Raw genomic sequence first — 26,368 nt, 5'->3', positions numbered from 1 at the left:
CATAATATTCAGTGTTTTTCTTAAAGCCCCAGCTCCTGGAGTCCTGTGAATATACTCCTGGCTTTCATTTAGGAAAAAAAGTAAGTTTCTTGCCCTCATGATTGTAGAGAAAAGAGAAAGACGTGACCCTTCACAGCTGAAAGCCCAGAAAGAAAATAAAAAGAATGCAGGGTTTCTTATTTTCTACAATCTTGTGATGTTCTGGGCCTGACTCATGATTTTTGAAGACATGGGATTGGTAAAACTGAGATGCAAACCTGCTCCCTCTCTCGATGCTCATGGTTCCCTGATTCCCTAGATGTTCTCTCATCTGTCTTCCCAGCTCCCAGTTCTAAATGCCCTTCCTTAACGCCCTTCATTGTTCTGCAGAGAGGTGGGCAAGGCACTCAAGCAGTGGGCAGCAACCAGGTGAGGGGCTGCCAGGCAGATGGGACAAGGTCCCCAAGCAAGTAAGAGCCAGGGAGCCATGGTAATGTGTTTCACTCATGTATATCTCCTGGTGGTACCGGCTGCATGTGCCCTGGCTGCTACAGGAAAGGCAGACGCCCCCACAGGCTGCACTATGTCCTGTGCTGGCAGCCTGAAGCGCCAGGAGAGAAGGCTTGTCTATATGGCGAAGTTATTCCAGAGTCAGCCGGGCTGTGAACTGAAAGGCCAGCAGCAACTCTGGAATAGCTCAGGATGTGGACAATCCCTAGTCCCAGAACAGTGCAGCCGCCCTGGGTGCTGGTCCGCAGTAGCTGCTCTGGACAATTTCCCCATGTAGACAAGCCTCTAGCAGTGGGGCCTGGAGCCTTCATTTGAGATAAAGGCCTGAACCAAATGGCCTACTCTGGCTTCGGATGCCCATCCCCCTCCCTATAAGGGCTGAGCCTGAATCCCAAGCTGGGAGCCATCAGGTCTGGATTTCAGCTCCCCCACATCAGGGGGTGATCAGCTCAGGGCTTAAATTTGGCCTAGGGTTGAGAAGCTGGCAGCATGGTTGGGCCCATCCCTCAATAGCTTCCCCACAACCTTACCCTGGGAAGCACACAGACCCTGCCACATTCCAGCACAACCCACTGCAATTGAGCGGAGGCGGGGAGCGGCCCAGGCTCCCTTGCTCGGAGCTTGCCCTGAACTCTCCTGGCAGGCCCTGATGTTCCTAACCCCTGCCAGGAGATCACTGTGTTAACAGAGGCCCCTTCTCCTAAAAACCCTGTACTTATCCTCCCCGGGCTCCTCCCTTTCCCCCTCCTCAGTAATGCACGGGCCACTCTCCCAGCCAGCACAGGGAATCTGGTGCCCAAGAAAACCTGCCTCGTGAAATATTGAATTATGATTAGCTGGTGCCTTGGATAAAGGCTGATCCCCGCCCCCTTTCCACAAACCCTCAACTGACGCCCTGGGCCTGCTAGCAGCCAGGGGGCAGGGAGCTAGATAGATCGAATGTCCGATGGGGAACGGGAGCCAAGGTTCATCTCTACCATGCAGAGCGAAGGCTGAAGAAATGAGCTGTAATCATTGTCCAAGGGGAACAGAAAGGAGCATTGAGAGAGCGACTGGGGGGTTCGGTTTGTTAAGGCCCCATAGGCCCAGCGGGTTTGATGTCACTGGGTCTAGGGTTACAGTGAGCTGGTTCCATCCAGGGCTCGCTGATGGGTCCCAGCTCCTTTTTAATTCTTCATGGCGTGGTTGATTGATCCACCTTTGCAGAGACACTAAAGATTAAGAGGATGACAAACAGGCATCTGCTTACACAGCGTTAAGAACTAATCTTCCCAGCTCTGCTTTAGGAGCCTTGAAGAGAGCGTGAGGCACATATACACACACACACACACAGAACCAGCCCGCAGAGCCAGAGGGGCTGCGAGCGGCACCTGGCTCCCCAGCCCCACAGCCGACCATGGGGAGCAGCTCATAGACTATCAGGCTGAGCTTCACATCTGCTCTCTGCCCATGCAGCAGCACCGATTCGGGTGACAGGAAACCAGGACCTCCCCTTGTTGCAGACACCTTGTGCTAACTGCTGGGGAGCAGGGAGCAACCAGATCCATTAGCCCATGTGTGAGGGTCCATCCCAGCAGAGGAGAAGCTGAAGGATAAAGCAGAGAGAGAGAGGGCTCCAGGCCCCCACCACACCCGCAAGCTTGCCTGTTGGCCACCTGCGCTCCAGCCACAGCCCCCCAGCATGTCCACGTCCCCCGCTGAGTCCACCGTGAGCGCTGGCCTGGAGGACAGTCAGTCAGGTAAGGGGCGATCCTGAGTCATGTACCCATGCTCCCCTGGTAAGGGGCCAGTGCCACCATGGGATGCAGTAAAGGTCATGAGGGTGGGCGTGGATTGGCACCTGGGACATGTGGAGATGCCCAGACACTGCAGCAATACGGGGATTGAAACTAGACAGACAGACAGTTGCAGAGAACCTGCTTTAGCGCATCTATACTCATTGGCTGATGGGTGAGCACTAATGATCAGTGCTCGTTAGCGCTGGTGGGAGGTGAATTAGTGCTGGGAGCAAGGCGCCATCTTCTCAGCAAACAGAGCGACCGGGGTACCGCTGCGTAATGGTGCGAGGGGGCTACTGCATTTCTGCGGCTGGAGCCAGGGATGCAGAAGACCAGCTCAGCTAGTGATTTCCCAAAGCCATGCTGCCAACCCCAAGTGTTCAAAAATCCTGACTCAGGCCTCCCAGAATCCTGAGATTGGCTTAAAAATGATAAATGTCAGGTTCTTTTTACTTGTCATTTTGGATTTTGAGCCTGCAGGGATCATGAGTTTCTAGCTTTTTTCTAGAGATGTACTATTAAAAGAATTGCAAGCTGAGATTAGCACTGAGTCCCCTGACTCCAGGAGCTGGAGCTTTGAGAAAACACCCAGACCCAAGCAAAACACAGGGCCAGGCAAAATGCCAGTACATCCTGGAGCTTTCAGGAAATGTAGGGAATTCTGCTCCAGGAAAGCGACACAGGCCTAATGAAATCCTCAGCCTGTGGTCCCTGGAGCCCACAGAGTGACTGTGTTAGCAGATCCGTTCTCCCCCAGCCTTGAGAGTGTATTTAAAAGTTGAAAATTAAGGAGCAATTTTGGTTTGCTAAGCCCAGCTTCCTGAGCAAGATGGGATCCAGGCCTGAGCTGAAGGTGTTTTCCAAAGCCCAATTGGGACCAATAACCCTATTTTCTAGGTGGGGAAACGGAGGCACAGAACAAGGGAAGGAGCTGGGCCCAGGCCATACAGCAAATCAGGGACAGAGTTGAGAGTAGCAACCGGGACTCCTGATTCCTACCTCTTTGGGCTGAGCCCCTCTGGGTGTTCCGGTAGCAGGTGGTAGAGGACTTGGCAAGCACCCCCCACGGGGGCAGAGCAAGCTGGCAGCAGGATAGGGAATCCCCTCACACACTCCTCGGGCTCTTCTCCAAGCCCCCAGAGCCTGCCCCCAGCCACCTCCCTTCCTCTCCTCTCCCCAGAGTTTGGCCAGGCTTGTCCTCCACCTCCTGCTATTCCGAGAGCACTGTGCCCCAGAAGCCAATCACACCACTGACACTCACTCCCCTCTCCTCTGCCCCAGAGAGCCAGCATGCTGGCTGCCCCCACCCTCCAACTCCCTTTTCTAGGGTCTGGCTGTGCCCTCCCTCCCTCCATCCCCTTCCCCCGGATGCTGACTCTTCCCATAGCTAGAAGGAGGAGAGACATGAGTCTGTGATACTCCTGGGGCAGGCACAGACGTGATAGGGGAGGAGGGCCCTTTGCGATGCCTCACTTTACCCACCCATTCCACGAGGTTAATAATTTGTAATGGGCTCGGAAACCTGTGTGTTGTTATTGACCGGGAGGATAGGGGGAGGTTGAGAAGGAGGAGGGGCCTTGTCCAACGTGGGGGAAGGTAGGACTGTGGGGGGATGGTTCACAAGGAGCCAGTTCCCCATTGAGCGGGGGCCGAGCTGCTTGGTGCTTACAGGGCTGGCTAATGAGCATTTTCTCCTGGCCCTGACTGCGCCTCTCCATGTGCCCAGGGAAAGCTTAGCAGCCCCATACCCAGCATCAGCACGTGGGAGATGCTCAGTGCCCAGCACTGGGCATCCCACACTCGAGATGGCTGCTCAGCTGGCAGGCAGTGGGCAGCACCGCTGGGGGTGTGTGGAGTGGGGCTTTCACAGGGGCTGTGCCACTCCCACCCGTAGGCTGGCCCCCATTCAACTCTCACGGCCTGGGCCTGGGGTGGGGATGCTGGGGGAAGATCTGAGAGGGAATCCCAGGCACACAGGACAGAGTCCTTCTGCAGTGATGTCTCAGCTTGCAGTGGGCGAGAGTTGGGGCCGGATCCGCTGAGTGTCCCAGCGGAGGGTATGTGCTGCGGCGCCCGGACAGGCCCGCGTGTCAGAGGGGCCTCATGGCACCCAGCAGGCTTGGAGATGGCAGCAAACACAGCCAGCAACAGCCCTGGCCACTCAGCACTGCCGCGAGACTGACAACCCACGCCTCCGCAGGCAGGGTGCTTCCCACAGGGCTGGGAGCCAGGACTCCTGGGCTCAGGCCCCAGGTCTGGGAGGGAAGTGGGGTCTGGTGGTTAGAGCAGCGTGGCCTGTGGGGAGAATTTCAGCCCCCGAAGTCCAGTGTGGCCAAGAGCTCTGGGCCTGTGAAGATTTAGAGTGGAAAGCTGTTGTAGCCCAGCCAAACCTGCTCTAATGCACCTCCCTCCCCTTAGTTCCCGGATCAACACAGGACTCTCCCGGCCAAAGAAATGGTTAGGAATGTTCCACCGGCCGTCCTATCCCCTGGGCCCTAGGCCCTGCGTCCTCCCCAAGGGACCTGCCTTGCTCAGCGCTGGCCTCTGCGGGGACACAGCTCTCCAGGGCAGGGTCTGGCTTCTTGCTCTCTCTGGGCAGCACCTAGCACAATGAGATCCTGGGGCACAGCTGGGGTGCAGGTGTTACTGCAATGCAGATAACAAATATCAGTAACAACAGGGAGTGCCATGTGGGATCCCACCAGGTCCCCATCCCCATCGCTGACAGCAGCCAGCACCGGGCTCTTCAGAGGAAGGTGCAGGCATCTCCATTCTGGGCAGTGACACAAAAACCTGCCATAGCAGAGTTTCTTCCCAACCCCCACCAGACAGAGGTTGGCTCATGCCCTCCTGGTTTATAACCTGTAGTCCCTCAGACTCCATCTAATGCAATGGGAACACTCACATTACCCACATCAATGCACAATCCTTTCCTAAGCCCTCCTAAGCCTTCGTGATATCTAGTGGCAGTGAGTTCCACCAGCGAACTGCATATTGTATAAAGAAGGAATTCCTTTTAATCATATTAGATTCACTGCCTTTGCCCAGTGCTGCTAGTGTCCCCTTGTTCCTGTGTTATAAGGAGGGGGGAGAGCTGGGCCCCATCCCAATCCTTATTTTCTACCCCTCTCTAAACAGTCCCAGGCTCTCTCCAAGCATTTGATTGTTCTTGGAGGCCGCATTCCTTCTGTGCCACCTCTCTGAGTTGTGGGGACCAGCCCTGAGCCCTGGCTTTATGGGCCATAGGGCTGTTTTCTACTACATCTGGCCAGTCGCACCGTTCCAGCACTCAGGCCTATCCATCCTGAATCTCCCCAGCCTGTGCTGCTTGCTCACGCCTGGGTCCCGCTGGGGTGGGTGTGTTGGGCTGGCCCCCCACTCAGATAGCCAAGCCCTGAGATCTGAGGGGCTGGGGTCATCTCCAGGCCATGGTGCCCAGGTGCTGATTGCCTGCTCTCGCCCTGCAGGGCTCAGCCCAGCCCCTGGCAAAGCCCTGAGCCCGGTGCTCACATGCCGGGTGTGCGGCGACACCAGCAGCGGGAAGCACTATGGCATCTATGCCTGCAATGGCTGCAGCGGCTTCTTCAAGCGGAGTGTGCGGAGGAAGCTCATTTACAGGTGAGAGGAGAGCGCTGCGGCCCGGACTCACGGGGGCGGCCCTGCAGAGCGGGCAAAGGGCCAGGGGAGGCCGTGTCAGCTCTGCCAGGCCCCTCCCCTGCTGGCTGTGGGGCTGCCCTTGCCTGAGCCTTGGCACCTGGGGGCAGGTGTCTAAGAACCCGTAAGAGCGGGCTGGTCCCTCTGAGCCCTGGCACAGGGGGTTCAGGGAGCTGCAGGCGGCCAGCTGCAAAGCCCCATGTGGCCACAGGTAAAGGCGCCCTGGTCTCCGTGTGGGGTGCACACCAGCATCCCCTGACATTGCAGCAGCAGTGCAGTGGTGCTGGGTGCCCATCTCAGGAGATTTCCCCCCACCCCCCTCCAAACTTTGCAAACGTCTCTGAGTTCAGTCCTGGCCTGATGGCCCTGGAGCCAACCAGGGCAGAGCCAGCTCCCCCCACCCACCAGCCCTGCCCAGGTCGGTCTCCATGGCTCCCCAGATAGATGCTGCCATGTGGGCATTGCCCAATCCACAGCCACTTCACCCCAGCCAGCAGTGAGCCCTCAGAGGGGCTGTGCCATGGCTGCAGAGCTGGACTGTACTGGAGCCATCTCCTCCCCTTCCCCCAGGAGACGAGGCTCAGACCAGCGTGGGGAGAAGGGCCCAGTCCGTGCCGGGCTGACGGATGGCCACTCGTTCCACTCCTCGCCAGCACAGCACAGACCATGCGCTCTAGGCCCCATGCCAGGCTGGCACCCCTCTGCCAGGACTCAGACAGGAAACCACAAACCCCAGCCAGCAGGTGGGTCAGCCACAGGGCCCGTTAGCATCCTGGCTGGGCCCCCACTGCACCCAGTGCACTTGGTCATGCCCTGGTGCTACACGGAGCCCTGGAGCATGGCTCTGGGACAGGCCTGTGTCACTGGGGCGATGCTCTGGAACTGCTCCCTACGAAGCCAGTCAGGACTCGGGTGACGTCTCCTCTCTGAGCAGCCTGTCTGCAGGGCAAAAAGCTCACACAGCTTCCACCTTCCTGATTCTGACCTCGAAGCATTCAGCATCCTCTGCCCCTCCATGTGCTTCCCACAGCGAGTCCGCCCAGGCAGGGTCTTGCACCCCAACTTCGCACTCAGACGTGACTCTTAGCCAGCCAGTAAAACAGAGGTTTATTAGATGACAGGAACATGGGCTAAACCAGAGCTTGTAGGTGCAGAGAATAGGACCCCTCAGCCGGGTCCATTTTGAGGGACAATGAGCCAGACAACCACGTCTGCACTTCACTCCAGCCCCAAACTGAAACTCCCTCCAGCCCTTCCTCCTCTTTGTCCCTTTCTCGGGCCAGGAGGTCACCTGATCTCTTTGTCTTCAACCCTTTAGCTCTCACCTTGCAGGGGGGAAGGGCCAGGGCCTGTTGCCAGGAAACAGGGTGTCAGCCATTTTCTGTGTCCAGACCCCTGCACACACCTGCCCTCTAGGGCTCTGCAATGATCATACACCCTTATCCACCACCTAGATACTTAAGAACTTCACAGGGGAAACTGAGGCACCCCCACAATATTCAGAGGAAACATTAAGAACAGTCCCACTTCATCACAGACTGATGAGGTCTTCAGCAGCAGACTCCAGCAGAGACTGATGGAGCCACCACGCCCCAAAAGTCAGCCCTGCTGAGCCCCCTATCCAGCCAGTCTGTGGGGCAGGTAGTGCAGGGTTGCTGGGCTTTCAGAGGAGGCACCACAGGGTGGGCACCATGGGGCCATTGGGCGGGGGGGGAGGGGGTCACTGCTGGGCTGGGGAGTGGGCACCATGGGGCTGTTGGGCTGGGGAGTAGGAGTGGGCTGACACTGTAGGGCTGTTGTGTTGGGGAGATGGGTGCTGGGGGGATGGGTGCAGTGGGGCTGAGCGGGGTGGGCACTGCAGGACTCCTAGTAGGTTATGCTTCAATCCCCTGTCATGGGTTTGACCCCAGGGTGTCAGCACCTTGTCCCAGCTAGTCAGTTAGTTATGGGGCAGATGCAGCATCCTGGGCTGGGGGAAACACCTCCTCCCACAGGTGCCACGCAAGGAGGGCGGACATAACTGGGCCTGCATTCGTCTGCCCTTCAGGTGCCAGGCTGGGACAGGGATGTGCCCCGTGGATAAAGCCCACAGGAACCAATGCCAGGCCTGCAGACTGAAGAAGTGCCTGCAAGCGGGCATGAACAAGGATGGTGAGTGTGGGGGGGTGCCAGAGGGTGTGGGGCCGGAGAGGCCACACCTGCAGCCCTTCGACTGTGAGAGCTTCTGGGCGGAGGCCTGGGGCCGGTGCTCTCTGGGGAATACCGGATGCCTACACCGTGGGGCTGGGCAGAGAGCTCAGGACAGCTGAGCCCAGAGGCTGCTCGGGACAGGTGGAGAGGCTGCTGGCCAGAGCACACAGTAGGTGACAGGGCTGGCCCCTAGCCTTGCTGTGACTAGGTCCCCACAGCTGTTTATTGGGGACGACAGTACCAGGGCTGCCAGATTCCAGATGAATGGCTCGGAGGGCTTTTGCCACCCTCAGCTAGAAGGAGGGGGCAGAGGGTCAGTGCCCATCTCACTCCACAACCGTGGTGCAGGGAGGCTGGGGGCGGCTGCTCAGGGGGCAGACAGGGCCTGATGCTCTTTGCTGTGTGTGTCAGCGCTCAGCCCCCCCATCCTAACCCCCCTGCTCTGCGTCCCCAGCCGTACAGAACGAGCGCCAGCCCCGCAGTACTGCCCAGGTCAGACTTGACAGCATCCCACTGGACACAGACCTCAAGCCTGCACACCTGGCCACCACGCGGGAGGCCCCTCCGCCCCCCTGTCCCCCCCTGCCGAGCCTCAGGGGCCCCGGCTCCTCCGTGCCGGGCACCCTGGGACCCCGGGAGCCCACTCCTCCGAGTAACCACCGCTTCATGGCCAGCCTGATGACAGCCGAGACCTGCGCCAAGCTGGAGCCCGAGGACGGTGGGTTGCAGGGGCAGGGTGGGAGGAGAGGCTGTGGCAATACCAGTGCCAGCCTGGGGCATCGGCAATGGCAAGTGGCACAGACCCAGCTGAGGTGGGGGGGGGGGGAGAGAAGCTCCTTCCCAGAGTGACGCACCAGCAGCATCAACTCCATGTCCCTGCCTGGGGCTGCGCTCCTTGGGATTCAGAGAGCGGCCCCTGGGGGACCGGAGTTCACAATGCTGCCTGGCCTCAGCTGTGGAGGCATCTGGCCCCTCTGGCCCCAGTGCTGTCAGACTGCAGCTGCCGCCAGGGAAATTGGCCTGTCCCAGCTAAGGGCCACACAGGCCTTGTCGCCACCATGCAAACCTCTCCTATAGAGCCCAGGCTGCTCCCACACAGCCGCTAAAGGCCCTGGGCAATGAGTCCTCAGTGGCGATTCCCTGTGCCTGCAAAGGTCCTGCGACACGCCTCGCACATCAGCAGCGCTTAAGCAACCAGCCGCCCCTCCCCATGCTGGCACCCAACTGTTTCCCTTCCTGCAGTGCTTAACTTGTAATGAAAGACCAGCTGCCCCTCCCTCTGGCTGGCACAAATTAAGTACTGCCTTCCTGCCTTGTGCTCACCCTTTGCTCTCTGCGCAGCTCGGACCACAAGAGGCACTGTGTCACACGGCTTATGGTCCCGCTCTCTCATAGTCTCGAGCTGGGGCCCGATGCTGCATTCGGAGGGCTGCAGAGCCCGGCTAACGGGCAAACAGAAATCAGGGAAACCTGGCTAATGTTAGAGGGGTTTTGAGGGGAAAATGGGTTGGTTCCTCCCCCTTCGAATTTGGGCTGCCCATGTGTCTGCCCATGAGCATCAAGACTCAGACCAGCCCTGGCTTGGTCCCTGAAGTAGTTGGGGTAGTTTCTGTGAGCTCTGCTGCTGTCAGTGACCCAGCTGTTCTCCTCCCTCCAGCCGACGAGAACATCGACGTGACAGGTAACGAGCCTGAGAGGACGGAGTACCAGATGTCCCCCTACCCATCCGCCAGCCCTGAGAGTGTCTACGAAACCTCTGCCCGCCTCCTCTTCATGGCGGTGAAGTGGGCAAAAAACCTGCCCGTCTTCTCCAATCTGCCCTTCAGGGATCAGGTGAGGCAGGGTCCCGTCTGAACTAACTGGGTTGCCGTTTAGTGGCCTCCGGGCTGGTGTGATTCACATGCAGAGGCGACCCCAGGACCAGACAGCAGGGCTCTGACTAGGCAGCAGACAACACAGCTCTGGGCACGCCCCTTCCCGAGCGCTTTGCAAACAGGGATGAACTCACCTCCCATCCTTTGGGGCTGCAGGGCTAATCATCATCCCAGATAGCAGGCCCCGAGGGGGAAGTGATTTGTCTCAGCTCACATGGGGAGTTGGTGGCAGGACTGGGACTAGAATTATTGTATTAATTCAGATGGAAAGCGTTAACAGAACCTAGTCCCCATGCAAATTACATGTAACCCTTCTGCCCGTCAGAGTTGGCAGCAACAAGGGCCGGGTTCAATATCTAGGGGTTCCATTCCAATAACACAATGCAAACCGGCTCGAGCCCCCACCCAGTGACCTGGGACAAATATATACCACCCCCGCTGGGCGCCTCCAAGAGGCAATCCTTCTCCTCTCGCAAGCACATAGTCTGAGTGTAGCAAAAGTCTTTTAATAACAGAGAGAAACAATGTGGCATTATGTTGGGGAAACACCACCAACAGGATTCATAACACAACCCATGAGCAAAAAAAAACCCACCCCAGGCAAATTGGGGCATGCCCTTTTCCCTTTGGTTCTTGAGTCCAGCAACCCCAAATCACCAAAAGTCCAATGCCCCAAAAGTCTCTGTCCCTGGTCAGGGCAGCCCCAGAGTTCAAAAGTTTATCTGCGGAGCTTTACCTCCCAACCTGGGTGGAAATGGGACAGGGGTAAGAGGCACCTTACGTGATCTGAAGCTGACCGCCCCATAGCTCCATAGTGGCGCTCCACTCCGCCAGCCGCCCCACAAACTCCTTCGCTCAGCTGCGCTCCGCTCTGCCAGCCGCCCCACGAACTCCTTCGCTCAGCTGCGCTCCGCTCTGCCAGCCGCCCCACGAACTCCTTCGCTCAGCTGCGCTTCGCTCCGCCAGCCGCCCCATGAACTCCTTCACTCAGCTCCACGGCCCACAAGCAGCTCCTGCCATCCACACACTGCGCCGCATCGAACTGCTCCACAATATATCTTCAGGCTCCCCCACTACTTAACACAACACTCAGTGATTTCAGCTCTTAAGTGAATTCAGCTTATAATAGGGGAGCCCCAGTGCTAGTGCACTGTCAGCCCAAAGTGAGCTCAGCAGCCTATAACTAGACTTCTAATGAAATCAAAATTAGCTCTGATATTCCACAGTGGAGAGAGGAGGAAGTGCAATTAGCATGTAAGGCCCTCACCAAGGGGCCCATGCCACCAAGTATTAATACTTGTCCCCAGCCTCTCTCCATTCACACAGTTTTGGAACCCATGACCCTTGCCTAGCGAGTGCTACTTAGTTGATGGTGAATCCCTCCATCATAACAAAAGGCCCAGTACAGTTCCAAGCACAGTTCCCATAATCAGGGTAATAACAATTTATTCTTCCCGCCCCAATAACAGAGACACTGGGGATCCCACAACAGCCAAAGTGACCATTTGGGCAGCTATGGTCTCATTCTAGGCGTGGTGGATGTGCCTATGCAAATGAGATCGGCCCCTGAAGTTCTTTTCCACAACTTGCCACACCTCACCACCAGATGTCAGGGTGGAGCTCATCCTGACTCTGCTTACATACACAAGGTTTGGTTTGGAGAAACCTCAGCCTGCTTAGCACTATGGCAAACACCCTTTGTAACCTTTTATTAAAGATACAGCAAAGAAGGGAAACTAGTGAAAGCCTCTGAAATGTAAAGTGCTAAGTGAAGCTTTCATGTGAACAGCCACCCTTGTTGCCTTTCCCTTCAGCTGGAGAGTATTTTTAAAAGCCCCCCCCACCCCCGGCACCCACACACCCTGTTCCCAGCTGAGCTCACAGTTGGGGCAAAGTTGGAGGCCCAGTTATCACAGCAGAACCCAGCTCTCCTGATGTTCCCTCCTGAGCCATAGCTGCCAGGAATGGCCAAAGAGATCAGACGCGCTTGGAGCATGCTGGTGGCTTTCACTTTATGACCAGGTTACTAAGTCGGTGGCTGGGAACGTGGGGTTTAGGGGACAGCAGGCCCTGGTGGAGCGGTGCTATGACGAGACCATGTGTGAGGTGGTGATGGGCAACTGGGCCAGTTGCACTCAGACCGAAAGGCAGGCACATAGGTGGTGGCTGCTGCTGTGCAACTCGTTTCCAGAACCCGTGGGGGATGACATAAAAGGGGATCTAATGTCTGTATGATAGTAGCAGCAACAGGCCCCAATCAGGCCTCAAGGCCCCAGCGTGCTAGGTGCTGTACGTACATGTACACCTACACCTGCACACCCGCCTACACACAGCCCCATCCCATAGCTCACATGTTCCTTCCTCTTAAACCTTGCCAGGTGATTTTGCTGGAGGAAGCCTGGAGCGAGCTGTTCCTGCTCTGCGCCATCCAATGGTCCATGCCCTTGGAAAGCTGCCCGCTGCTCTCTGTGCCTGAGCTCTCCCCCAACATCCACGGGAAACTGGTGTCTGCCAGCGTGGACATCCGCATCCTGCAGGAAACCATCAGCCGCTTCAAGGCCCTGACCATAGACCCCACGGAGTTCGCATGCATGAAGGCTATTGTGCTCTTCAAACCAGGTGAGCCCAGCTGGTGCTGCAGGACAGTGGCTACGGACAGCCATAAGGCCGGCAGGCCTCGCTTGCACATCTCTGCAAATGCCCCTCAGTCCTGACCTGCAGCCCCTGCCTCCCCCCTCGTATCCCAGCTCTATCCTCCCCTCACCTCCACAGCTCTATCCTCCCCTCACCTCCACAGCTCTATCCTCCCTCCCCGCAGTATCCCAGCTCCTTCCTGCCCAGCCCAGGGCAAGGAGGCCATCTGAGCCATCGGGACCTTGGAGAAGCAACTCCCAGCCCTGGAGACACTGCTTATATCTGTCCAGGGTTAGCAGAACATCTCTGGGTCCCTCCTGGGCTGTCTGAATCCCATTGTGGAGCTCAGACAAAGATTCAGACAGAGAGAGACGCTGGCACTGCGAGTCCCCCCAAACCACCAGCAGTGAGACTCCTAGATCTAGCCAGTGGAGGGGGGAGAGTGAACCGGGAGGGGACTGGGCAGCAGTGGCTGAGGGGGTTGGACGCAGGATCTTCGCACCCTTGCTCGGTGAGCTCCTGGGAACTCTGTGCCCCTCCCTCTGTGGCTGTCATTATTCACAATGGCTCCCTGGCCACCTGGTGAGGCCTGCGACCCCCATTTGGCTCGGTGGAGGCAGTATTCTGGACGATCTCACTGTGGTCATGGACGGAGCCCGGCTACCTTCCTCTCCATCCCTCACAGGAGGCTAAACTGGCTGCCAGGCCAGGACCCTCCCACATGCTTCCTGCTTCCTCTAACTGGAGGCGATCCGGGGAACAACTTTCACCGTTGCCCAGTAGACCAGGCTATGCCCTGGGAGCCGGCTCTCAGGGAGTGTGTGCTGCTCTCTCACAACAGCTGCGCCAGTGGCTTTCCAATACTTAGTTTGGAAACAGAAGGGAGGATGGTCTAAGCCATTCCCTTTCCTCCTGCAGTGCCAGGAAATGGATCAGTTTTGTGTCTCATTTATAATAATCCTCTGAGCCCTACCTCCTTTGGCATTGCCAGCACACGCTGCAGCTCTGCCCAGGAACCCAATTACGTAGGGGTGCCAAGTTTCTACTTGCAGAAAACTGAACACCCTTACCTCACCCCCCTGCTCACTCCATCCCCCATCCCTCTCCCCACCCTCACTCACTCGCTCATGGGATTGGGGTGCAGGCTCCGGCTGGGGGTGTGGCTGGGGGCTCTGTGCTGAGGCAGTGGGAGGGGGTGAGGGCTCTAGGTTGGGGCCAGGAATGAGGGGTTTGGGGTGCAGGAGGGGGCTCCGGGATGGAGCCAAGGGGTTTGAAGTATGGGAGGGGGCTCCAGGCTGAGGCAGGGGGTTGGGATGTGGGAGGGGGTATGGGCTCTGGGGTGGGGCCAGAAATGAGGGGTTCAGGTTGCGGGAGGGGGCTGTGAGGGCTCCAGTGTGGGGCCAGGATGAGGTATTTGGGGTGTAAGAGGGTGCTCCTGGCTGGGCCTGAGGGGTTCGGAGTGCAGGAGGGTGCTCCGGGCTGGGCCTGAGGGGTTCGGAGTGCAGGAGGGTGCTCTGGGCTGGGGTGGGGGTGTGTGTGAGGGCTCTAGCTGGGGGTGCAGACTCTGGGGTGGGGCCAGGGATGAGGAGTTTAGGGTGCACAGGGGTGCTTCAGGCTGGGACCGAGGGGTTCGGAGGGCAGGAGAGGGATCAGGGCTGGGGCAGGGCAATGCTTACCTCAAGCAGCTCCTGAAAGCAGCGGCATGTCCCATCTCCAGCTCCTATGCAGAGACACGGCCAGGCGGTTCCTGGCCAACGGGAGCTGTGTAGCCAGTGCTTGGGGCGGGGGAAGCACACGGAGTCCCCTGGCTGCCCTTAGGACTAGGAGCCCAAGCAAGGTCATGCTGCTGCTTCCAAGAGCCACAGGGAGCCTGCCTTACCCCACTGTGCTGCCAACCGGACTTTTAATGGCCTGGTCAACAGTGCTGCCCGGAGCTGCCAGAGCCTCTTTTCGACTAGGTGTTCCGCTCGAAAACGCCTGGCAACCTTATCTCCTTCCGAGTGTCCATCCCCAGCTACTGGGAGTTAATACAGAAGGGTGCATCCGCGTTGCCCAGGCCATGTCCAGCTTCTGCACATGGTTTCTGAAGATGATGGGATCTCTCTCACCGTATTAACGATGTTTCCAGGGTTAATGTCGTCAGCAAACGTCCTTCCCCTAAAGGAAACAGCCCTGTGAACGGATTAAAAACAAACCCAATACCCAACTATACAGCCCACACCTAGCGTGACTTTCAGTGCCGCAGCTTAGCTACCCCTCCCCTCCCACTGTGTTTAGGGGGTGGGAAGGGGGGGGGGAGGAGACCGGAGGTGCTAAAAGACCTGTCCCAGAGCAAGCGGGTGTCAGGTCTCATGACCTGCGAACCATCTCAAACAGCAGCAGAGACACTGCTCCCCAGCCCGGGCTCCCCATGGGGAGTGTCACTGGAATACCAGCATCGCACTCAGAGCCAAGCCAGGCACAATTACAGCTCAGCTGAGCTGGTTCAGCCTGTGATCCCATCTGACGGGCACGCCCTCACCAAGTTCATCTGTGCAGAGGGGCTCCTGAGCAGCGCTCTGGGCCTGGGCTTTGCTCCTTGCCAATGGGACCCGCCGGCCTACCCACGGTATCGGAGTTGTGTGTGCTCCTGCTGTGTGCGAGAAGCCTCTCTAAATGCGGGTGCCACACAACAGCCCTGATCTTGTTACAGAGACACGAGGCCTGAAGGATCCAGAGCAGGTGGAGAACTTGCAAGATCAGTCGCAGGTGATGCTGGACCAACACAACCGGACACACTACCCCAGCCAGCCTGTCAGGTAACAGGGCTCATGCTACAGACTTGCCATTGACTACACAGCACTCTTCACTGCTGGCTTCCTGTCCAGCTCCTTGCCTTCCTGCCTCTCCTCCCTTCTGAGCTGTCTAGCAACTGCCCTCCCCCTGGGCAAGTCCATTAGAAATCACTCTTCTTCCTACTGCGCAAGTTAGTCTCCGTGAGGCTGAAGCCCTCGGTTTGCCTTGTGCTGCTCTGAGAGCTGAGGAAGGACTGGACTGTCCTTCCTTCCTTTAGCAGCCTTTCCTGTGTAGGCAGAACGCTAAAGCACAGGTGGATTCATCCATGTTGGGCTTGTGCCCTCTGCTGGTGATGCGGGGTGTCACCTCCTTTAGGGATTGGGTGCCAGGTGACTCAGCTTTGTGGGATTCCTGCCCTCCCCATCAAGGCATCCTGGGCTCTGCACTTGCCTACAGCTCATCCCCTACAGTCTGCCTGCTCCCCTGTCCACTACTCTCTTCAAGGTCTTCTCTGCCATGCAATGCCACCCACCATCCTCCTTCCTGTGCACGAAGTACCCCCCCCCTTCTCTTTCCACATCCTCCCTCAAAGGAGGATGTTCCTTCTTCCTGGTAGCCCTACATCTCCATCTGGGGCTTCCTGCACCCACATCCCATGGTTATTTACAACAAAACCCCCAAATACTTAGAAGATTAAACCTAAACGTGTGCTGACTTCCCTGGGCCGGGAGGCCTCTTCCATCAATCCCTTCTGGCCCTCCCTGACCATGGAATCGGTCTTAGATTGATTGTGAGCTTATCAAGGCAGGACTTGCTCTTTTCCACATCTTTAGCACCATGACGCACAAACAGCTCCTCTCTTGAGCTGTTCCCCTCACCCAGGCTTGTACCTACTGAATCTCGTTCCTCCTGTGGAGTGAAACCATCAAGGGCAGGCAGCCACGGCATGAAACAGATGACAGCATCACTGAGCTTCTGGATTGAGCACAGGCCAATGTGTCACTGGTTTAGAACAGTGGCTACACAGTGGCTCCTCCAGGCATGGTTGGGAAGATCTGGCAGGAGCCTACAGTCAGTTCATCCTGATGGACCATGTTGTACTTGTGAAGAGCACAAAACATTGTAGTGGTAGGTCCCTACTTTCTAGCCTGAACCTTAGCATTACACTCAACAGCCCAGGGGTAGGTAGGCTGGCAAATTGCTCTGTGTTTTCATGGACACTTGGCCACACACGCTTTGATAGCCCAAGCACGTAACCCAAAAGGGAAATTTGATGGGAATAAATCAAGGGGAAATAACCCATATCAGAACATTTTTTCTCTCTCCAAGCTTTGTTTGGGCAGCACCTCTCGTCAGGGAATTACCAACTCATTGTGATATTGTTAGCCCTTTGACCTCTGACACAGCAGGGTAAAATCAAAATCCTTCCCGAGACTCTCCCTCGACTTAATAGCTAACCAAACCCACACTGACACTTCTCTGCTTTCCTCCAGGTTTGGGAAACTGCTCCTGCTCCTTCCCTCTTTGAGGTTTATTTCCTCAGACCGGATAGAGCTCCTCTTCTTCCGCAGAACTATCGGGAACACTCCCATGGAGAAGCTGCTCTGCGACATGTTCAAAAACTGACCTGTCCCCCTTGCGACCAGGATCCCTTGATGTGGGGGTTGAGGTCTTCCTGGAGCGGCATGAACACTGTAGTTCCAAGCACCTGGTTTCCAATGCACTGAGCCAAAAAGCAGGTGAAAGGAATGTGGAGATCCCGCTCAGTCCTGAGTGAGTTGTCCAGATCAACTGCATATCTACCAATCCTGACACAGCATGGCCCAGGATTAATCTCTGTTCACAAACAGCTGCAGCCAACTGGAAATCGTTTCCTATCAACCTTCAGGCCATTGTAACCCATTGGGGGTTTCAGTCACCCCTGGGAAGCTCACACAGCAGATGCTTGGACTCAGAATTGAACAGAAGTTTACAGGCTCCATTAGTAGAACCACAAGAATCACCTGGTACCTACCTACCAAGATGAAACTAATGTTACCTATGTGAAGAACACAAACTCATGGTGGAAAGCCAGGACACTGTACTAACAAACACCACCCCAATGGGGGTGGGCAAATGCAGCTCCTGATGCAAAGTGAGGGATGAATGTCAGCAAAATTCATGACAAAAATTAGTCTGAAAGAGGTCCAGGCTCAGAACCTGTATCACATGGAGGGAAGGTCTGGTCCTGGAAATCTTCACACATGTCCTGGCATGGCCCAGATGGTGGCCTAGGAGGGTCAAGGAAAAGGTGACTGTCAGTTGAAGGGGGAAGAAGTGAACTTGCCTTTGGTATTGGCTGAACCCTAAATGGGAGATCACCAGCAGCAGAACATCATCTGTGCAAGACGTGTTTTTAAGATTACTTTTTCACTGGGATTTCCCACCACACACCAGGCTCCAACAAGTGATCCAGATGCTGAATTTAAGGAAGTCTATGAAGTTTAACACGGGATGCATGGTCTGTTGTCTTGAAACGCTATATGGCACCTTGCATTCTCTCTTGGACTAGGAACACCTGGTGATGGCAGAACATCTAGTATTGCATTTGACCTGAGAAATGTAGGTGGAGTTTGCAGAAAAGTTGAAACACGCCCTGGACTTGTAGCCTCTGTTTTGAAACCTTAATTGCAGCTAGGAGAGTACAGCTCGGAGTCAGAGACCTGGAGAGGCTGATGTGATCTCTGCTACCATGTCTTCTGAACTGGAGAGCCTTTTCGTGCGGTAAAGGAAGAAGGCTGCTGATGTGGAAAAGCTGCATTGTGGGAGACTGTGACCTGCATGTAATGACACATATATCACACTACTGGACCTTGAGTGTGTTCCGGCAGCATGACACCCTCTGACCAGGTCTATCCCAGCAGTCAAATGGGACATCAAGTTCTGATAGAGGCAGGGTTTTGCAGTGCCTTGCAGAAGAGAGCAATGGATGTTGTTCTCATGCAGGAAGGACAACTGTAATGGGCTCTGTTGCCATGTCAAGAATGCTTGATAGGCATATTTGCATGAGGAGAACTGTTACCTGGCCATAAACTCCTCTCTTTGGAGACTACAGTGACACTCTATGTCCCAAGCACTCACTTGGCTGGCAAATGCCAGGTTTCTGAGGTTAAAGGGTTAAAACTCGTATTGGTGAGCAACAAAGGGAGCACCAAGGACAGTGTTGCCTCAGAAAGACATCATGGCCCAGCCATGCTGATGTTGAGTCAATGCACTTCAGCCAAAAGGGGAGGTGTGCAGCAAGGAGTGCGGGGCAATTTTTTACATAGTCCAGCTCCTTTGTAATTGTACAAACACACACTCTATTTCCAGAGTGCCTCTCTCGCCCTGCAGCTGCCAGAGGAATGTGTGCGGTCTACTGGCTTGGTGTAACTAATAAAGTGTGCTCTTTGGAATGGTTCAGTTCTCTCTCAGTTTAGCCCTACTTCCTGTGTGCATCCCACTCACCTCCCTGGGCAGTAGCAGCCAGTCTCTTCCTGACCTCACACTACTGGATGAGACCCTTCCTCTCGCAGGTCAGTTGCATTGCAGCGTATTGCTAACCACAACTTGAGGTAAGAATCCTTGAGGGTTTCTGGTGTGCTCAGCCCAGAGCAGTCCCCAAAGCCAGGGCCACAATGGCAGCATGCCACTGGCCAGAGCTCAATGTAGAAAGAGGGCCCTCATCTTTATTTGTATGTGAATGGGAAGCTCATGAGATGCCAAATGAATAGTTCTGGAGATGAAACTCCTATCCATCCAGCCATCGGGTACAGCAAGAAAAGCCTTCATGCATTACCTGGTCAGTGGGCTTCAACTCTGACCTGGAGGGACCACCTACTGCTAGAGGAGAGGGGTGTTTGCTCACCTCGGCCCTCAGTCTTAAGCCTTTCTACTGACACAGTCAATAGCAGAGCCAATTAGTGGCAACTGTGTAGCGGTTTTAGTGACATGGATACTGGACTGAGCTTACTACCTCATTCCACAAAGGGGATCAAAGAGCCGTACAACTTCAGGTCACTACCTACCGCAGCTGAGTTTGGACCAGTGACTTAAAGATAAGACGCTTTATTTTGCATTACCGAATCACAGAATCCTGATGGTAGGGACCAAAGGTGCCAGCGAGCACTACTTCTTCTGGACTCATGCAGCTAGGCCCATTGCAGCTCCATTGCTTGGGATGGGAGGGTGGCTCTGCATGCTCATGACACTTCCAGCATGCAGTAAAACTTGCAGCTTTTCTCTCTGTCCCCACAGGGAAACTGCTGGTGACGATCAGAAGCTGGGACTCATGGTCTTCTGACGACGTTATCCAGTGCTGGTAATTGTTACACGATCACTTGTGACTCGTTCAACCACCATGCTGAAGGGAGACATGCCACTAAACCTGGAGGAATGGTTTCCCTCTTTCTCCCCCAGGATCATGAGTCCCAACTCTGAGATCCAGGGGCATACCATTTCAGACAGGGAGCTCAAATTTTGCCCAGTCAAGGGATGCAATCGAAATTTGTCACAGAGTCTAAGGGCTGCCCCTACTGTGCACAACTGGAGTAGACTGTAGCCACCCATGTCTTTAGTGCACACTGGGGCTTCATGGAAATGCAGTTCTCAATAGCTGAGATCTGTCTCAGGGGCTGTATGCTGGGACCTTGCATAATGTCTTTAGAATACATCTGGGCCACATTAGATTGAAGTCTGTCCTGGAGGAGCAAGCAGAACACACACACCCTGTTCCTGCTCCTCTGTCAAGCTTTACCGGTCTTACCTCAGTGCTACTCTTGGCTGTCCTCCTGATCCCTGCCAATACTTGAAAACCACGAGTCAAAAGTGAATCTGGAGAGGTTGAGAGCAACATTCCCAAGTCATACAAACCACATCAATCACTGTCATTCTTTGCTTTCTAATAGCTTTGTTCTTTAATAAGCTGGGGGGTTATTTGTTCATAAAGTTGGTTTTGTACAGCCATACAGTATATATTTAAGAAATATTACACAAATTGCACTTTATACATATGACGGCCTTGTTCCAGAAGGAAAAAAAACATTAAAAAAAAATTGAAGAAAACCTACTGACATGAAATTACAAAGTGCCAGTTGACTGCACAGCGGCATGCAATCTGGCTCTGTGGGTAAGAGAAATCATTCCCCCTTATATATTCTTTTTCCCTAAACAGGTAAAATGTATAGAGCGTATGACACAGGATAATATATCCTTTTACAATACAGACTTTGCTTTTTAAATTTACACTCAGCATACTTATAAATTACTTTTAAAATTTCCATTACAAATAATAATAATTAATAATAATATGCAGCCCCTATCCTTTCCAGTGGTAAGTACATTCACTTGGTACAAGGAGTGTATCATATCTGAGAACCTACCGCTTACCTACTGCGTGACAGGACTGGAAGACAGGCATCAGGCTTAAACGCGGACGGGGAACAAAACAAAGGATTGGTCTAACCCGTGCCTATATTCAAAATAATAATTAAACGACGACAAAAACAGAACACACAGTCTGGACCCACTAAAACCTTTTCACTGTCGTCCCCCCCACCCCCCACTTCAAGACAAGATAAAAGGAAAGTGGTGGGTGGGAGGGTTCTGGCTGAAATGAACGCTCTTGGATTGGAAGAAAGGAAAGCTAGGACACCCCTGGAGTGTATCTGAAGCCTAGAGTTACGGTTGCAGAACTTAAGTGGATTCGTTGTGGAGGGTCAGAAACCCTGAGAACAGCAGAGGCGGGTGTGTTGAAAGCCACGTTTTCATTCAGGGCTCCCTGTGTGTATATCACCTTTTGAACCATACACATTTGATTTCTAATGGGAAGCTGTGTTCAGACTGTTTGCTGCTTAACATCTTAATTACAAGGGTTTATGTAATTCCTCTTCACCAATACCATGGGGGAGAGGGACAGACAGACCTTCCTTAATCTAAACAGAGCAGGACTTGATAAATCAATGTTGGATCCCCTGATGCTTTTCCAGTATTAACAGTCTTCAGCTAATGTTAAATCTCACCCCTTGAGCAGAGGCAGTATCCACAGCTCCTTGCGTATCCTCCACTCAGCCCAACTGAAAAGGCTGTTAACAATGGTATGACTTGCAGCCTCTGCTATCGTACATGGGCAGATGAATGTTGCTTCTGCAGGTGTGGACACTGGGAGGGCCGGGGAGGATCCCAAACTTAATTCCTTGCATGGCAATATTAAGTACGACTCTGCAGGGGACAGCAACCTGTACCCTTTTGTGAAAACTTCATGATGTCCCTCCCCATCCTGACCCATTGCTTCTGCAGAAATTTGTAGCTCAATAATCAACATTATTGACGAACCTGCAAGTCAATGGGTGCAAAAACCTTCAAAAGAAGGTAAGTTGGAATAATTCCTGCTGAAAACTGAGTCCTGTCCTATTTCTAAGGATTCCATCTGCAGGGCCATCATAACAGGGATTCTCTCTCTATCAGATGATGATCCCAAAAGTAACTCTGTAAAAGTGTCTCCTTCACAAAGTATGCTCTGAATCAGTCTTGCAGAACCCAGTACAGCTTAAGAAAAGCAAGCTGTGTGCTATTCTGCCTGAAGGAGCCTCAGCAAAAGTGCCAGCAGCATTCTGATTCCGCATGGGAGGGGATACACAGTGCGAAGCACAAAGTACGCAGCCTGATTTTGAAATAACAGGTTGAACCCATGTGCTGGCCGTTCGACAGCTTGTGCTTGGACTTTTAAACACAGCAAATTCCATATGGAAATCACTGAAAGAACAATATGAATCCACTAAGAGGAGATTCTTACAGAGCGACTTTTCTGATCTTCAAGTGCAGTTATGGTTTTTTTAAACAAAGGCTATGTAAAAACAGCACATCCTTCCTCAACAAATCTGCTCGCTGCGAGTATTCAGCCTCCTCTGACTCCACTGACTAAATATAAGTTTTGACACCTTTATACTATAAGCTGTGCAGAGCCAACCCACTCTAAGGTTGTATGCGCTGGAATCTCTTCTGGCTTGTGCACCATCAGAATGATTGACTAAATTCTAGTTGCAAAATCTGTAGTTAGCTGGTCTGTATTTGTGTTTAAAACTTGATTTTCAAAGTTAAAAAATTATGACTCTGCATGGCATCAGTTCATTTAATTCCGGTTGAAACAACAACATATTCTATCCACTTCATATGCATTTTTTTGATAATCTTATAATTGGCTTCTGAAGAGTTTGGGTGCCCTGTAGCGTTTCCTTAGTTACTTTCCACCTTCATAACCACCACCTACCTTGCCCACGGTTTCTTGGTTGATCTGTAAAACAGCTAGAGACCTATTAACCTAGCAATTTTAGAACTAAAGAGTTGGACATAATTAAATCCACAGAGGTCAAAGCAGAACCTGTAAATCCCTGTCCCTGCTCCATGTCATCACCACTCTGGTAAAAGTGGCCTAAATTATATTTTTTTCCACTGGGGGGGGGGGAATCCCTCTAAAGAAATGCAGGTTCAGCCCGCCGAGGAACATGCCAAAGTATTGCTCCCCACCCACTGAGAGGAAGGAATCACTAAACCGACTACTATTACAGGGAACTCCAGCAGACTGACTCATTCCCAGGGTGCTCACCCATGTACGAAACCAGGTGTACATTGTCCATAAGAGCTGCAAGCTCAGGACGGGCCCTTTCTGAACTGAGATATACTGTTGTGAAGCCAGGATGTAGACTTGGTTCTGTACTGGAACGCTATTGAAGGGAGGCAAGGGAAGGGGTTCCTGGGAGTTGCATGATACTTCTAGTTCCATATTATGGAGGTAAAATAACAAAACCATTACCCAGCAAAATTATGAAATGCAAATATCTTTTCCCATTGTTCTTGGATGCGAGAGAGAGAACAGTCAGGTACACAAACCAGTGCTATTCTGACACTGCTGTTCTAGATTTTTGATTAGGAGGATCAAGGTTAGAACCACATTTGGCTTCAGAACATTACCCAGGACAGAACTAGCAGGGTTAGCTGGCAGGTCCAATCCAGCATTTATTCAGCTAATTATTCTAACTGGGGTCCTGAAGCCCCTTCTATTCAACTCCTCCTCTCAGCATCAGCAAAGTCCTGGCCGCTTAGGGAAATGGACTGGCACCTGTAATTTCTCTGAATGATGCTTTGGGATTGCTGGTCTTCATCCACGTGACTGTGGATGCAGACTAACACGTAGGGACATCCCCATAAAGTTCCAAGTTACTAAGTGACCTCCTGGACTACTGCCTCTAAGCTTACTAATTAGATTCCTACAAATCTGTTTTAAAAATGTGTAACAGCAACATCTGTGCTGGTGGCAAGTCACAGGATGACACCATGAATGACAAATCTAGCCTTGATCTGACTACCCTGCCACATGGTCATGACAGAATGACACTGCTCGTCTTACCCTAACGAGATCTAGTGAGAACTTGTTAAACAAACATTTGTCACATACTTGCTTTGACAAAGGTGTCATATTTACAGCGAGAGGTGCACATGCATCAGCTTCTCACATAGTCTGAGCAGTTTAGGCAGGTTGCTAATCTCACAAATGTTCAGTGGGCTGAGACATGGTGAATGGTGATGCACTGTGGTGAAAAATGGTGCCATTTCTTTCCCTGCAATACTCTTAGGGGCTAATTCTACCTTCCCTCACTTCTCCCTTTCTTTTCCTGGCAAAAATGTTCCATCTAGGGGGAAAATAAAAACCATTAAAATATATATATATATATATATATATATATACACACACACACACACATATATATATATATATATATATACACAAACACACACACACAGAGTGAACTTCAGTAACCAGAATATTAACAAAAAGTAGTCCTTGATTTTTTTTTCTTTTTTCTTTTAATACTGATGATCTGAGAAAAGGGGAGAAAGTTGGTTAGGTCACATTTTAAAAACAGATTACTTCCTTAACACTTTTCCATGCATTTCCTTTTGATTTAACAATGCAATTAAAATAGTGCTGTTTTGTCTGCATGAGTTTGCTGCTTGGCTGAGAAGTTCCTGTCCTTCACTGGAACTGTTAGCCATTGTTCACTTGGTCAGTGTATACAAGTAGGCAGCACTGCAGGGTTGTGATGTGGTTGTAATGTTTTAGGTTTATATTTCTAAAGGTTCCTTTGCTTTTTAGAAACGTTTCTTTGCGCCTCAATCACAGGATTAGTTATGGCTATTGAAAATTCGGCACAAGTATTTGGCTTGAACTAACCAGGAGTCAAACTGGCATTAGTTTTCCTGACATATCAACAACAACAAAAATAAAATCACTCTCTTTTCATTGCAGGTCAGTGTGGTGGGGGTTTTGAGACATGCTCTGATTGCTTGAATGGAAATGATAGCTTTTTATTATCACCTGACAACAACATGGAGTGCATTATAAATAGCTCTGAACAAAGGGCTTGGTCTACTCTTTGCTGTGGTTCCTTGTAAGGAGTTTATGCTTCATCCCAGCACAAACACACAGTCTGCAGCTTTCACATCAAGGTCAAGACAGGCACGGACCAGCTCCCCAACTCCAAGATCCTGTTGGCATTACCTGGTGGCTTGATTTTCCCTCTCCCTATTTCCTCTGCTCAGAAAGAGAAAGCCGGGGCTGATGGGAAGTAAAACAGAGCTCACCAGCAATTCTTCCCCCAATTTATTTTCTTTTGTTCTGAGTCCCCAGTCTGAAAAATCTGGCAGGTTTTGAGTTCCAAAATATTAAAAAGAGCTAAGGCCACGGCTGAAACTGTCCTCAACAGGCTTTTGTTAAGAGTTAGTCTCCTGCTCCCTGTAGCACTGGCAACACAAGGTTGGAAGCCCCAGCAATTAGTGAATAAATGCTTTGCATGGGCAGCGGGCAGCAACTCTACAATGGTGGTGGTGGTGGTGATGATGGGAGGGAAGATACCAAAGGTGAGATGCTATCACTTGTCTGCAGCAATGATGAGATTTTGGGCAACTGGTTCACACCATGAACTCATTGTTCCCGAAAAGCACCAGCTGCTGGGTGCTGCTGCAGTCTGCTTCAGTGTTTCTTTTCCGGCCTGCCCCAGCTGCCCCCTCTGGGAGCTCTTTGGTTTTCTGGGGTGAGTTTTTCACATTCTTCAGTTTCTGTTTGCCTTTCTCAGGGCTGAAAGTCCCTCTGCTGGTGAACTGGGGCCTATCATCCAGACCCCTAAGCTGCCCTGGTAACCCTTCAAGTCCCAACCTCTGCTCAGTGATATCTCCAGGAGCAACTGCTCGGTAGAAGGGCGACTTGGAGTACATTTGGAATCGTTTCCTAGTCACATGAGGTAAGCAGGACGAGGAGGATGAAGATGGAGAAGAAACCGAAGAGTCCATTGAGTCCAGAGAGTCTTGCTGCTTCCTCAGGTGCCTTCGCAACCTGCTCGTGGATTCGATCTTGACAGGCCTCAACGAACTAAGTGCTAAACTTCTCTCTGATAGAAAGAGAGGAGAGGGGAATGAGAACAGATACACACACGGCTGCATATACAGTAATGGATTTGCATGCAACCCTTACTATCTGAGAGTGAATTTGCTGGGCATGTCAGGGGGAACATATGCAATTAAACTGGAAAAGAGAAGTGACCAACCCACGGTGCCTATAGGTTAACATGTGAACTGGTTACCCACAGTGTCTGGGACAAGCAAGGGTCTGACCCGATTGCAGGCAGAAAATGATTATGTGATTTGCTGAAGTCCATTCACAAGTCAGTAGCAAAGCTAGGTCTACAACCTGCCTCTCAGGCCTGTGTTGTACTCAATATACTATGCTCCCTCTGGGGTGAAGATGGAGGGTGTCCCACCAGGGAATGCCACCTCCCAAGCAAATGCTTCAGCCTGCTCTAGGATTAGGCTGCTCACAGTTCTATGATTTGGGACTGGAGGAGTCTCAGCTTGGTTGTGGGACAGAGTTTGCACACGCATGAGCAGGACACGCAGTGTCGCAGC

At 53.0% G+C, this 26,368-nt stretch overlaps 2 protein-coding genes across 3 annotated transcripts in view; one reads left to right on the top strand and one right to left on the bottom strand.

The window, feature by feature from the left end:
* Positions 1-2,170: 2,170 nt before the first annotated feature.
* NR2E3 (nuclear receptor subfamily 2 group E member 3) lies at positions 2,171-17,020 on the top strand (the record flags this gene model as incomplete). Its single annotated transcript, XM_084640483.1, has 8 exons — positions 2,171-2,228; positions 5,735-5,885; positions 7,969-8,072; positions 8,566-8,829; positions 9,769-9,944; positions 12,364-12,604; positions 15,312-15,417; positions 16,888-17,020. The coding sequence occupies 8 exons, from the start codon at positions 2,171-2,173 to the stop codon at positions 17,018-17,020; spliced, it is 1,233 nt and encodes a 410-aa protein (XP_084496609.1).
* A 7,192-nt stretch (positions 17,021-24,212) lies between these two features.
* Positions 24,213-26,368, bottom strand: part of MYO9A (myosin IXA) — a 398,158-nt gene continuing 396,002 nt past the window's right edge. Inside the window, exon 44 of one of the 2 annotated variants that reach the window (XM_084641695.1) lies at positions 24,213-25,854. In XM_084641695.1, the coding sequence (XP_084497821.1) occupies positions 25,379-25,854 (476 nt within the window). In that variant the 3' untranslated portion in view covers positions 24,213-25,378. The remainder of the gene's footprint in view (positions 25,855-26,368) is intronic. The other variant, XM_084641696.1, reaches the window with a different exon arrangement.

This window comes from Lepidochelys olivacea (genome assembly GCF_965140295.1).
Source record: "Lepidochelys olivacea isolate rLepOli2 genome assembly, chromosome: 10".
NCBI lineage: Eukaryota > Metazoa > Chordata > Testudines > Cheloniidae > Lepidochelys > Lepidochelys olivacea.
This window is presented reverse-complemented; position numbering and strand designations above follow the sequence as displayed.